A 12,685-nucleotide genomic window follows, 5' to 3' on the forward strand; every position below is an offset into this window, starting at 1 on the left:
GGGGCGCTATTTCTCCCATTTCTTCTTCTTTTAGTCTGTCAGGTTGCCGGAAGTGACCTGTCAAAAACGGAAAAGCTCGCCGGATCCGTAAGCTATTTATCCAAAAACACCAGAGGATTATTATTTGCATGAATACATCAAAAGGCTTAATTTAAAGACAGGAATCTGCATATATCAGGTGAGTTGCATTACAAAATACACCTGTGTCATGTTAGCTGTTTAACAGCGCCTTTCTCTCGGACTTTAGCCTGTTGCTAATGTTTCAAACCGTTTTGGGCTTTGTAAAGCTGTTCTAAATAATTTGTTACGACGTGGTACATAGATAGCATTTAAAAGTGGTTTGGTGTAAAGAGTCAACATTAAAGTAGAATTAGCATAATTGTGTGTCGGGACATTTGTCCCCATTGAGTCATTGAGTACTTTGTCATTATTGTTTTGGCTCAAGCCTTTGACTTTCTTTGGATGCATTTACTTTTTGCAAGTGCGTATCTGACTTGTTGCTTCTTAGTTTAAATAAACCTGTAAAGTAGCTTATTTAGTATTCGACCCTCTGAGCAACAGTTCGACCGGAAGTAATCGTTAGCCTGTGTGTGTCACCTGTGACCCACCCCAATCTTTAACTTGTTTATTGTTAGCATGTACTAGTCTTGCAAATACCATGGGTTGATATTATGTGAAATGAATGGGAATAATGGCTAAAAGTAATAAAACCGACCTTTTTGTGTGTTTTCATACGTCTCACTTGAATGTCATGTACATTTAGCTGCAGTAAATCAGATTAATGAAGAGTTGATCTCATAGCTGTTTGAATGGGTCCTTAAAGTAACCAACATCCAAGTCTCAGCTGGTTAAATATTACCCTCCATCTCTCAGTTCAAATCAGCTGTGACGTTTTGTGATCCCTCCCTGTAATCGCACTCTTGTGTTATCCTCCCCTCTCTGAAAAAGAGGAGAGCATGGGGAAGTAGAGAAAAAGTTGAGTCTTCTTTCGGCTGCAGTGAAACCGTATTAACCTTTAATTATGGCTTTGAACAGACGTCACTCTTACACTCCCAGGGTGAGTAACATGAGTACTTAACAGCAAATAATGCTGAAATTAATACGACAGTGATAATTTTTGATTAACCAATTTGAAAAGTAACAGTGAATTATTGCACTATAATGCTAAGGAGTAAGGATTTGAGAGACTCACCATAATGTCGATGTGCGATCCATCCACATCTATTGGCTTCATCAGAGTTGATATGTATTTTTAGTAATTTATAAAAAAGTATAGACAGACCTGTCGATGAGAATAATATTATTGTCTTAATATTTACCACATAAGTAGATTTTTAAAAGGTCTGTCTGTCTAAAACCAATGAATCGGTAGGTGAATTATTTTCATTCGCCGTCTTGTTTTAGTGAGTATAATCCTCTGTCCCAGAAATATTAAACCTCTTCTGATTTATCCTGCCCTGTGGTTCAAACTAAGATAGCATGGATTCACATGCTTGTACATCTCTATAAAAGGATTAGACTCTTACCACAGTCCCAGTTTGTCTTCAATGTGTGCCTTTGTCTGAGCAAGGCAGAGATACTTGCTTGTTTATTGTAGTCCGCACCATATGACTGGCTGCAAGTATGCTTCTTTGCTGTGCAGCCTCAGGGCTGTTTTGTCATTGAATATTTTCGATTCCTAAGACTTGATGTTAAAGGCTAAAGCGAGGAGAATGATGGTACTTTGGAATTCTTAAATATAAACAATAAATTCTCTAGTGTTTCATAACTTTGGCTTCCTTATTTATTGTCTCTTTCCTTCCCCCCATTGTACTCCTTATTTATTATTGTTTATCCACCCTTTCACCTCTTTCTCTTTACCTGTATCTTCAGCTGACCAGCCCACTGATCAGCAGAATGAGCAGCACAGGAACAGTGGAGAGTAGTAAACCTCCAAAGGTGGGTCCTTTTTCTATGCAGACATAACAAAGGAAGGAATAACATGGCTTATAACTCAAAGAATTTTTATCCACTTTTTGTCTCCCAGATTGGCTCTATAGTCGAGGTGACAGGAAAGGGTCAGCGCGGCACTGTTGCCTACATTGGCGCTACCCTCTTTGCTTCTGGGAAATGGGTGGGTGTCATACTGGATGAGCCGAAAGGCAAGAACGATGGCACCGTGCAGGGCAAACGCTACTTCACCTGTGAGGAAAATCACGGCATATTCGTCAGGCAGTCCCAGGTTAGTGGGCACAAGAGGAACTGATGATGGTGTTATGGCATCAGCACTGAACTGTAAAGATCCAAACAGGCAGATGACATAATAAATGTACAAATGTGGCAGACTGACATCTTTTATTCTCAACTTTTCTTCTGTTTTCTGTCCGTATTTGTTCATTATTCAAAATCAAGCTTTGTAATTTGTTTGTGTTTTTTCGAATGTTGTCCTGATTACACACTTTTGTTCCATTGTACAGATCCAGGTGGTAGAAGATGGCTCCAGTGCCACCTCACCAGATACCCCTGAGTCTGGAACAGCAAAGACACTTAAGCAAAAAGGTGAGCAAGGACCACAACTGATACTCACGTTTCTAAAATATAATGCAAAGTATTGATAACAAGAGTGTGCAATAAATTATTTAATTATTTTTTTCTAGACATCCCTGAAACTCCCAAAACAAGCAAACAGGTAGGCAAACACATTTTTGATCTCACTTTTTTAAATTTGTCAATTAAGTAAAAATGCGACAAGTCGGTTACTTGGTTTTTAATATTGGTGCATGTACTTTGGATTAAACAAACATCCAAATAACCCCTAAATTTAAAATTTTAATTGTGAGAGTTGTTATTAAAATGTGATCAGTTTGACCCCACTAGTTGTGACATTCGTTGCAGACCAGCCGTTTGTTGTTGTTTTTTAGTTTTGGTTTTTTTCCTCCTTTATGATGCCATGTTGTTTGTTTCGGCTCTCAGCTGCTGGGCTGAATTCTCATGTTTTGTTTTTCTGGATACCTCTTTCAGCAACCAGCGAGCATTAAAAAGGTAGAGCTATATTTAAATTCAGCACGTTTGCTTGGTCTGCGTTATACTCGTGCTAATGCAGCAGTTCATCTTTTTGCACTTAAGCTCTTTATCTGTTGACATTTGCATGGGTCATAAAGACATAACTTGTGATAGGTGCCATTTTCAGTGCATTCTCTTTTGGTTTCCCCACTTTACTTTCATTAAGCTTTTTTTTTTTTTTTTTATTCTGGTGAAGGCATTTCGTGTACATGCGTAGACGACAACACGGTGACAGTTTCAGGTTCTCCTGATGCTGTTCATGTCAGTTCTCTTTGTGTCATAATTCAATGAATTCTTTTTTTTCAGTTTTACATTGTTGCATGATCTCAGTTTTTTCGTGTCCCTGTGATCTCTCAAGATTAACTTTGCTCTTGATGATTTTAAATGGTGCATGCAGCTACACTATGTGGACAAAAGTACTGGGCCACCTACACATTACACCGACAGCAGCTGCTCGACCATGGAAACTGTGGAAACCCAGTTTGATGTTGATGCCAGAGAAAGTTTGGAACCTTGCAGTTTTAGAGTCGGTAGATAGTTTGTGGCTTTTATGCACTGTGTGTCTCAGCACTTGGCTCGCCTGCTCCTTAACTTTGGTGGTGTGCCAAGCTATGACTGAGTTGCTGAAGTTAATTTCAGAACATTTCCAGTTTTTGCAGATTTTCGAGGGAAGAAATTTCACAGACTGACTTGTTGCAGTGGTGGCACCCTGTTACAGTATACGCTAAAATTCAGCAAGTGCTTTAGAACGACCCATTCCTTCATAAATGCTTGTAAAGGCTGCATGGCTGGGGACTTGAGTTAATACACCTGAATTCAAAGATTCATGGCCCAGTGCTTTTGACCATATGCTGTATTAAAGTAATGATCTGTGAATACAAAACTAACAGCAAATGCTTCTTACGTGCTTCTAATCTCTTATCTTGCCTTACCACTGGATGTGTGTGTATATCTGTGTGCGTGTGTGTGTGTGTGTGCGTGTGTGCGTGTGTGCGTGCACGCATCTCCTCCAGTCCTCTGCCCGCCGCTCGGCAAAGGTGAGCTCGCCTACAGCAGAGTGGAGAGGACAAATGGAATGCAAATACATGAGTTAATTCTGAAAAGTTTGATTATTTTAATGTTTGAACAGTAGACTCTGGGACCATAAGAAGCAGATTTCTCCTTATGAAATACTTAACATTGAAAGAATTGTATGAGTAATAGTTACTTGAGGTGTGTGATCTTTCGTTGACTCAGGAGGGGCAGACTAAAAACAGGATGTTAATATCATTAACCTGGTTGTGTATGATAACATTAAGGGGTAGTACTAAAAGCTTTCGTTATTCATCTTCAGTCTAACCTGCATTTAGTTTAAGTAACTGCTCTGACACAGTTTCTATGATCACACCGTGGCAGTGGAAAACACCACGTCTCACATCAGCTACCTCCCTCCCCTCCCTACTGGTCCGTCCCTCCAGCCGCTCCAGCCTGTCGCTCAGGGTACGCTCCGTCGTGTCATAGAGCTTCAGCTGACACCTCACAGGGAGCGGGGTGAAGCACATTACTGACATTATGGCACAGGTGTATACTTGCAGGGTGGTGTCTCATGTAAGGGACACTGGGAGGTGATTATATTTGGTAATCATTGTATCACATTCATTTCACAGATGAATCTTCCAACGTCCACTGGGTTTATTGAAGGTTCTTGTTCACTGTGGTCCAAACTCCTGTTTTGATAGTTGGATTGTTTGCCGATGCTTTACAGCACACCTCTTCTTCTGTTTTTGCCTGTTTTATTTTTAAACTTCTCCCGCTCGTCACAGTCCGTTCATAATCTGCTTTCGTCAACAGGCGTCTCGTGAGAGTCTCGCATCCTCTCTGTCTGGTGATGTCAGTGAGGCGGGCCTGTCCTCCCAGCAGGGTGCTCTGGGCGCCCCTGTGATACCTCAGCCCAGCGGGTCACCTGCAGCAGCAGCAGCTGCTTCTGTTCCAGCTACTCCGAGCAAGGTAGGCCATTAACCTAAAGAAGAGGCTCTTCTTAGAGAAAGGAAAGAACTTTACTGAGGTTCATGTTCAATCCTCTCAGTTCTGTCAGCTCATCTCATCTCCATTTTTAATTTTTTAAATTTTATTTCTTATTTATGATTAAATTGATTTTTGTTATATTTCATCCATCTTATTATAACCAGGTGGAACCTGCCATATCCAAGCAGGTAGAGTTTCTTAATGGCTACATGCATGCTGATGATGCCTGGCATGTGTTTACTAACAACATCGGGGGGGAAACTTATCCTCAGCAGACCTTCTCGATACTTATCCATGGTTTTCAAATGTCCTCACGGGGAATTTTCTGGGGATGACGCATGGTTTACTTTGAGGCACTTAAAGAAACATCCTTACATCACTGTCTCTACGGGAAATGGTTGAACTGTAGGAATCTCTCTCTTTCTCCCTCCCTTTCCCTTCAATAAAATAAAATGAAAAATTCTTTGCAAAGGAATTTGGAGTAACATCGTATATGTTATACATCATGCGTCTGGGATTTTAGTGGTGGGACTTGATTAATGTTTTGCTTTTTTCGGTCCCCTTTTCAAAAGTAGAGTCTAGGGAAGTAGATGAGGTTCAGTTAATGGATTAATTTTGTTGGTCCCGTCTTGCCTCTAATCACGTCATAGGAGGAGGAATCACTGCGAGCTCAAGTCAAGGACCTGGAGGAGAAACTGGAGACTTTGAAGATGAAGCGAACAGAAGACAAAGCCAAGCTTAAGGAACTGGAGAAACACAAGATCCAGTTGGAGCAGCTTCAGGAGTGGAAGAACAAGATGCAGGAGCAGCAGGCCGAGCTGCAGAAACAACTCAAAGAGGCCAAGAAGGTAGACTGGAATGGATGAACTTAAATAGTCATCGGTGCTACAGTGTGATGTCTTTTTTTCCTCAAGGTTTTGGGAATGAAAGAACAACCTCTCAACTCATCAGGCTTGCCAGTTTAATGCTTTATTTATACCTTCTTACTTCACAGGAAGCCAGGGAGGCACAGGAGGCCAAGGAGCGCTACATGGAGGAGATGTCTGACACGGCAGATGCCATAGAGATGGCCACGCTGGACAAAGAGATGGCAGAAGAGAGAGCAGAATCGCTCCAGGTTGAGGTGGATAGCCTGAAAGAGAAAGTGGAGGAGCTGTCAATGGACCTGGAGATCCTTAGGCATGAGATTTCAGAGAAAGGTGCGTTTGGGGGAAAAAAAAGCAGCATGTTTATAATAACCACTGCTATTCAAGTCATCCACAAGGTCTTCTTATGTATTCTGTATCCATCTCATTTCTGCTCACTTCTCATCAAGTGCTGTCCTTTCTGTGCACTGTTTCCTGCTGCAGGCTCAGATGGAGCTGCCTCCAGTTACCAGGTCAAGCAGCTGGAGGAGCAGAACAGCAGACTCAAGGAGGCGCTGGTCAGGTCAGTAGCAAATACCTTTTTAAATGAAGGTATTTGCCTGCTCTTTGTTACACTGCGTACAGATAAATTAAAAAAAAAAGAAATCACATTAACCTGTCTTAACTCGTAAAAAAGCAGTAAGAGAAGACAAGTCCTAAAAAAACAAATAAAATCCTTCTTTCTGGTTCCTCCTCAGGATGAGAGATCTGTCTGCTTCGGAGAAACAGGAACACGTGAAGCTTCAGAAGCAGACGGAGAAGAAGAACGTGGAGCTGGAGACTCTGAGGACTCAGAAAGAAAAACTGCAGGAAGAGGTCAAGCAGGCAGAGGCCACAATCGATGAACTGAAGGAACAGGTAAAGGATGTATACATAAATACAGAAAGGCAATGGTTTATTTAGGTTCACAGTAGCTCATAATACATGGTAAAAAATATTTATTGAGACTAGTCATTGACAGCAAAGATGCATGTCCTTAATCTGAAAAATTGTGAGAGAAATTGTGAGACTTATTTGTGGAAACTAAAGACGTGTGTGTGTGTGTGTGTGTGTGTGTGTGTGTGTGTGTGTGTGTACACCAGGTGGATGCTGCTCTGGGCTCAGAGGAGATGGTGGAGACCCTGACGGAGAGGAACCTCGACCTTGAGGAGAAAGTCAGAGAGCTGAGAGAAACCGTGACTGATCTGGTCAGTGCTGATGTATTTATAATAGATCTAATAGAATACAACTGACACTCCTTAAATCTCCAACATGACACATCCAGGACAAAGGTGTGAGGAAAAGGTTTGAATGAGATATTTATAGCAGACCTACCACTTTTTTTTTTTCTTTTTCTTTTTGCATTAACAGGAAGCCATCAATGAGATGAATGATGAGCTCCAGGAGAATGCCAGAGAAACAGAGATGGAGCTGAGGGAACAGCTCGATCTGAGTGGGGCAAAGGTCAGAGAGGCAGACAAAAGGGTGGAAGCTGCCCAGGAGACTGTAGCTGATTACCAGCAGACCATCAACAAATACAGAGAACTCACTGGCTCACTTCAGGTAGGTGGATGGAGGGGTAATTCTGCAGGCCTGCAGTTCTATTGTCCTGATGCTGTAAAAGGTTTGTTTTGTGCATTAGGAGGCCAACAGGGAGCTGATCAGTCAGCAGAATGCAAATGAAGAACAAGTTCAGCAGCCACCTGCTGAGCTGTTTGACTTTAAGATCAAGTTTGCAGAGACCAAGGCTTACGCCAAGGTAAGAGAGCTCCATGGTGACATACAACCTCGGTGCCAGTGCTGTTGGTTTTCTTTATTTAAACAACTAACCTCACTCTTTGTCTCCAGGCCATTGAGATGGAGCTGAGGAAAATGGAAGTAGCTCAGTCGAACAGACAGGTGTCCCTCCTCACCTCCTTCATGCCTGACTCCTTCCTTCGCCATGGTGGGGACCATGACTGCATTCTGGTTCTCCTGCTTATTCCCAGGCTCATCTGCAAGGTATGAGGCAGACACATGACAGGTTTGAATTCTTGTGCTCGATTTTAGAATTACCTGGTTGTAGTACGTTTTTCAAAGAGCTTTCCCAAATCCTTACTCGGCTGTGTCTGTATGTGGTCGATATCTCCTCGTCCGAAGGCTGAACTCATCAGTAAACAGGCACAGGAGAAGTTTGACTTGAACGGGAACCCGGTGCAGGGAACAGGGCTGAGAGGTCCTCCGGGAGAACAGCGCAGTTTCGCTTCAGGACTGGTTTACTCCCTCAGCCTGCTGCAGGCCACCCTGCATAAATATGAACAGTAAATATCGCAGCTTTACCAATAAAGATGCAGGAATAAAATAGGTGAACATACCTTCATCACTGGGTCGATGTGTTTTACTCTTTTCCTTTTTCCCTGCACTCGTTTAGGGCTCTGAACACCTGCAGCGTGGACGTTTTTAAGCGCATGGGAACCCTTTACTCTGAAATGAGTTTCCATGAACGCTCTCTGGATTATTTCATAGACCTGCTTCATAAAGATCAGCTGGATGAGACCGTTCAGGTGGAACCTCTCACTAAGGCCATCAAGTACTATCAGGTAACGCAGGGATGTGTTTTACATTAAAACGTCACAACTGGAAATTTCAGTTGTCGTATAAACTGTGTAACTGTAGATGTCAGTGAGTTTATAACATGTTCATTATATCAAGTATCTGTTATATTTTCTTCCAGCAACTGTATAGTGTCCATCTGGCAGATCACACTGAAGACTGCACAGTGCAGCTGGCTGATCACATTAAGGTACATCAAGCATGTTTAGCAAAGTTAAAAAGATTTATACGGTTTCACTTGTAATGCAGGGCTATAAACCAGAAATAACACTATTAAAAAAATGTTTTTTTAATATGTCCAAAATGTATAAATCTGTAAGGAAAAAGAAGTGTCGGGTTTTCCTTTTAAATGACACATGCCGCCTTTTCACCTCCAGTTTACTCAGAGTGCCTTGGACTGTATGGTAGTGGAGGTAGCTCGTCTGCGCGCCTTCCTGTCATCAGGACAGGAGAGCTCTGGTTTAGCAGTTCTTCTGAAGGACCTGGACACCTCGTGTTCTGATATCAGACAGTTTTGTAAGAAGATCCGCCGTCGCATGCCCGGAACAGATGTAGCTGGAGTCCCCGCTGCTCTCAGTTTTGGACCAGAGGTATGGAAACATGGCATACAAACTAACGCACCATTGCTGATTGGGATCTGTATAATTACAGCTGTACGCCTGACATGTCTCTCCTCATATGGCAGGTTTCAGAGACGCTGACCGAGTGCAGGCGTCAGTTGACTCGTGTGGTTGCGGTACTTCAAGAGGTAGCTGCAGCTGGAGCTCAGATGGTTCCTTCGCTGGGAGAACAGGAAGGTCTCAATGCTCTTAAACTGGAGGATATTGCCTGCAAGGTTGTGGAGCAGGTACTTTCACATTTAACAGCTGCTCAGTCCTCTTTAAAAGGCAAAACCTCCTCTTTTTTTGGGGGGGGAAATGTAAGGACTTATAGTTCTAGTTAATTGGCACGCTTAGCACATCAGATGTTTGATCTTGTGTTCTGAGCATTTTGCACAACATAGGTTGTGTATTAAGCACTGTTGATTTAATCTCTTGCTATTATCACCATCTGCTTTCTGTTCTCTAAGGTATATGGCTCCCATGGTGTAAATGGCCCAGAGTTACTGCGGCAGTCTTGCAGCTCTGTCATCACCACCATGAACAAGATGGCTACAGCCATGCAGGAAGGAGAGTATGATGCTGAAAAACCACAGGGAAAGGTATTTGTGTGGTTGAACAGTTTCACAGTACTCATTTCACATGAAGTCCCCAGTTTGGAACTTTTCAGACTAATTCTCACTTCACCAATTAGACTCTTCCAGTGGAAATGAGAGCAGCCACAGTCAGGGCAGAAATGACTGACGCCGAAGGTCTGGGAGTCAAACTAGAAGACAGAGAAACGGTCATCAAGGAGCTCAAGAAGTCTCTCAAGATTAAGGTAACATGCTGAAGAAAGGTTGTGCAAAAGGACCTGCCACTTCGAAGTGAAAGGGACTGGAAAGATGAAAACTGGACCGACAGGTATAACAAGCATGGCACTGTATCTCCTTTTTATCTCAGGGTGAGGAGCTGAGTGAGGCCCATGTCCGCCTCAGCCTCTTGGAGAAGAAGCTGGACACCTCCACCAAAGATGCTGATGAACGTGTGGAGAAGATTCAGACCAAACTGGATGAGAACCTTGCCCTGTTGAAGAAGAAAGAAAAGTAGGATTAATAAACAATGAAATTTTCCTCTCCATTTTCTTTATTATGGCGGTGTTTTCCTCATTTGACCCTCCCCGTTACTCTTCTCCAGGGAGTTTGAGGAGACAATGGATGCTCTGCAGGCTGATATTGACCAGCTGGAGGCTGAGAAGGCAGAGCTGAAACAACGACTCAGTAACCAGTCAAAGATGACCATTGAAGGCCTGAGAGGTCCACCTGCCTCAGGAATTGCCTCCATCGTTCAGGGATCAGCAGGAGGTGAAGTTCCCACTTCTTATTTATGCTCATTTCTTCTCAGCAGCTGAATTGATGGTGTTTTATATTTGATGGTGGTTTATATTAATGTCACATGTAATTGTTCTATCCAGAGAAAAGCAATTGCAATTAACTGGATTTTATAAGAAGTCTTGCAAAAATTGAGTATGTTCTATTACAGTGAAACTTTTCCTACCAGACTTTAGTCAGATTTTAACTAAATGAAAGTGAGGCGAATCGGCACCATCTAAGGAGAACCACAAGGTGTCGTTGTTTCCACAATCATTTTATTTTTCCCCATCAGGTCTGCCTCCCTCTATGGGAGGGCCAATGCAGGTGGTGGACTCTCCTCTCCTCAGGCAGCAGATTGAGGCCCAGAGGCTGGGTATTAAACACCTTCAGAATGAAAACAACAGACTCAAGGTATGCTAGATTCAAGCGTGTGTATGTGTGTGAATTTACAGAAGCCGTCTCGATTTCATCATTTTTTTGTATATTTGTCACGCTTAAATGTTTCAGATCATCAAGTAAATGGTAATAAAAGACAAAAATAACCAGAGTATAAACAAAATGTTTTTAAATTACATTTTTTATGTTTTAAAAAAAACAAACAAAAAAACAACCCAATTTCTTTGTCTAATATTACCTTGTTTGATAATCTGAAACATTTTTAACAAATATGCAAAAAAAGGAATTTAAAAAAATAGGGCAGATACTTTGTGTGTGTGTGTGTGTGTGTGTGTGTGTGTGTGTGTGTGTGTGTGTGTGTGTGTGTGTGTGTGTGTGTGTGTGTGTGTGTGTGTGTGTGTGTGTGTGTGTATTTATATCAAAACAAAACTATAATAATAAACTACATAAACTTACAGGCAGAGAAAATGAGAGCCCAGCTAGCCTCCCTGCCGCCGCTCCGCCCTCCTAAACTCCCACAAGTGTCTAAAGAAAGCTCCATGCCTCCAGAGGGACTAAACACAGGGATATACAGAAGGACTGACCAGCTGCTGGCAACCTTGCTCAAGCTGAGTGCCGAGGTTAAAGTGGTGGACATCACTGGAAAGACGGCAGGTATGTGGACACAGAGGTTTTAAGTATTTTCATATTCTGAAGAAGGCTTTTGTGAGTTTGCTAAATGCATTGAGCAATTATTTTATAACTCCTCCATTTCTTACAGTTAGTGCAAGCGCTCAGCTCCTGGAGCAGACAGCTCGTCTGCAGAACCTCAGTGATGCTCTGGATAAACTCAAGGTGCCGCTTCAAAAAATAGTTTCTATTACACAATCCTTATGTTGTCTTGTTATCTGACAGCAGTGCAAAAACAAGCAGTCTGACCAAGTCTCCTGTTTCAGGGTGAGGTAGCCGAACATGTGGTCTCATATCAGCCTGGAGCAAAGGCTTCTTCTGACTTTGCCACATTCCCAGTCACCTCTTTTACTAAGGTATTACTATAGTAGTATAAAAGAATATAAATGATTCATGTTATACAGCAGTGGAAAATATATATCATGTGCATATTTTTTGTTTCCTAGGCCAAGGAAGAGAAGCAGGGAGACACTGTATTCATTGGCCGTGTTGCGATTCCATGCACCCGTGGACAGGAACAAGTCCACCGTCTCGTCCTATCAAAGCAGCAGTTGCAGCAAGTGCACAGTCTCCTCATGGTTTAGAGCAGTAGGATTACACAGCAGAGTACCTTCTTATTCCAGCTAACACTTCAGCATTCCTCCTATTTGTCGTTTTCACTTTTCTCAGGAAACTGTTTCCACTTTTAGCACTAATATTATCGACCCAGAGAAGTGTCTTTATAAAAGTGATTGTTTTTCTGGATTTCAAGAGTCCCGAATGTCACTAAGGTGTCATGATTTCATTATTGAAGAAGTTTCTGTACCAATGTTCACTCTGTGCAAATGGGAAGGACTACAACACAATTTTTACTGCATTTGCAATGACTGATAGTTTGTTCCTTTGTATGTTTTGTATTTGTGCAAGTCAGACAATAAAAGATAGCAGCCCAATTCTGAGCAAGAAATACTCAAATGTATGTTTACGTTTATACTTGTAAGCTGATATTACAGTGTAAACTTTCACTAATATGATAAAGTGCCAGCTGACAGTTTGTCTGCTCATTTTGGTTTCAACCTCATTAACTTTAAAGTATCTCAGCGCAAAAAAAAAGTGTGTGAAACATTATTCAAAGGAGTTTTGCAGACACAACCACATTAACTATAGC

At 42.0% G+C, this 12,685-nt stretch overlaps 1 protein-coding gene across 12 annotated transcripts; it reads left to right on the forward strand.

The window, feature by feature from the left end:
* Positions 1–22: 22 nt before the first annotated feature.
* On the forward strand, positions 23–12,568 carry LOC113018559 (dynactin subunit 1-like). 12 transcript variants are annotated; one of them, XM_026161651.2, is made up of 32 exons: positions 23–178; positions 1,873–1,938; positions 2,027–2,221; positions 2,457–2,538; positions 2,637–2,668; positions 3,001–3,021; positions 4,056–4,079; positions 4,438–4,521; positions 4,873–5,028; positions 5,211–5,234; positions 5,697–5,894; positions 6,041–6,245; positions 6,396–6,474; positions 6,650–6,809; positions 7,034–7,138; positions 7,302–7,493; positions 7,573–7,689; positions 7,779–7,931; positions 8,070–8,230; positions 8,341–8,509; positions 8,644–8,712; positions 8,900–9,112; positions 9,208–9,369; positions 9,592–9,723; positions 9,816–9,941; positions 10,064–10,206; positions 10,298–10,464; positions 10,766–10,884; positions 11,328–11,523; positions 11,630–11,703; positions 11,805–11,894; positions 11,985–12,568. In XM_026161651.2, exons 2-32 carry the CDS (start codon positions 1,897–1,899, stop codon positions 12,120–12,122), a joined length of 3,828 nt encoding a protein of 1,275 aa, XP_026017436.2. In that variant the 5' UTR covers positions 23–178; positions 1,873–1,896; the 3' UTR covers positions 12,123–12,568. The 12 variants fall into 12 exon arrangements, with proteins under 12 accessions (XP_026017436.2, XP_080156006.1, XP_026017438.2 ...); XM_080299874.1 differs by lacking the exon at positions 23–178 and adding an exon at positions 922–1,057; XM_080299875.1 differs by lacking the exons at positions 23–178; positions 5,211–5,234 and adding an exon at positions 922–1,057.
* Positions 12,569–12,685: the final 117 nt, after the last annotated feature.

Source organism: Astatotilapia calliptera, chromosome 3 (assembly GCF_964374335.1).
Source record: "Astatotilapia calliptera chromosome 3, fAstCal68.1, whole genome shotgun sequence".
NCBI classification, from domain to species: domain Eukaryota; kingdom Metazoa; phylum Chordata; class Actinopteri; order Cichliformes; family Cichlidae; genus Astatotilapia; species Astatotilapia calliptera.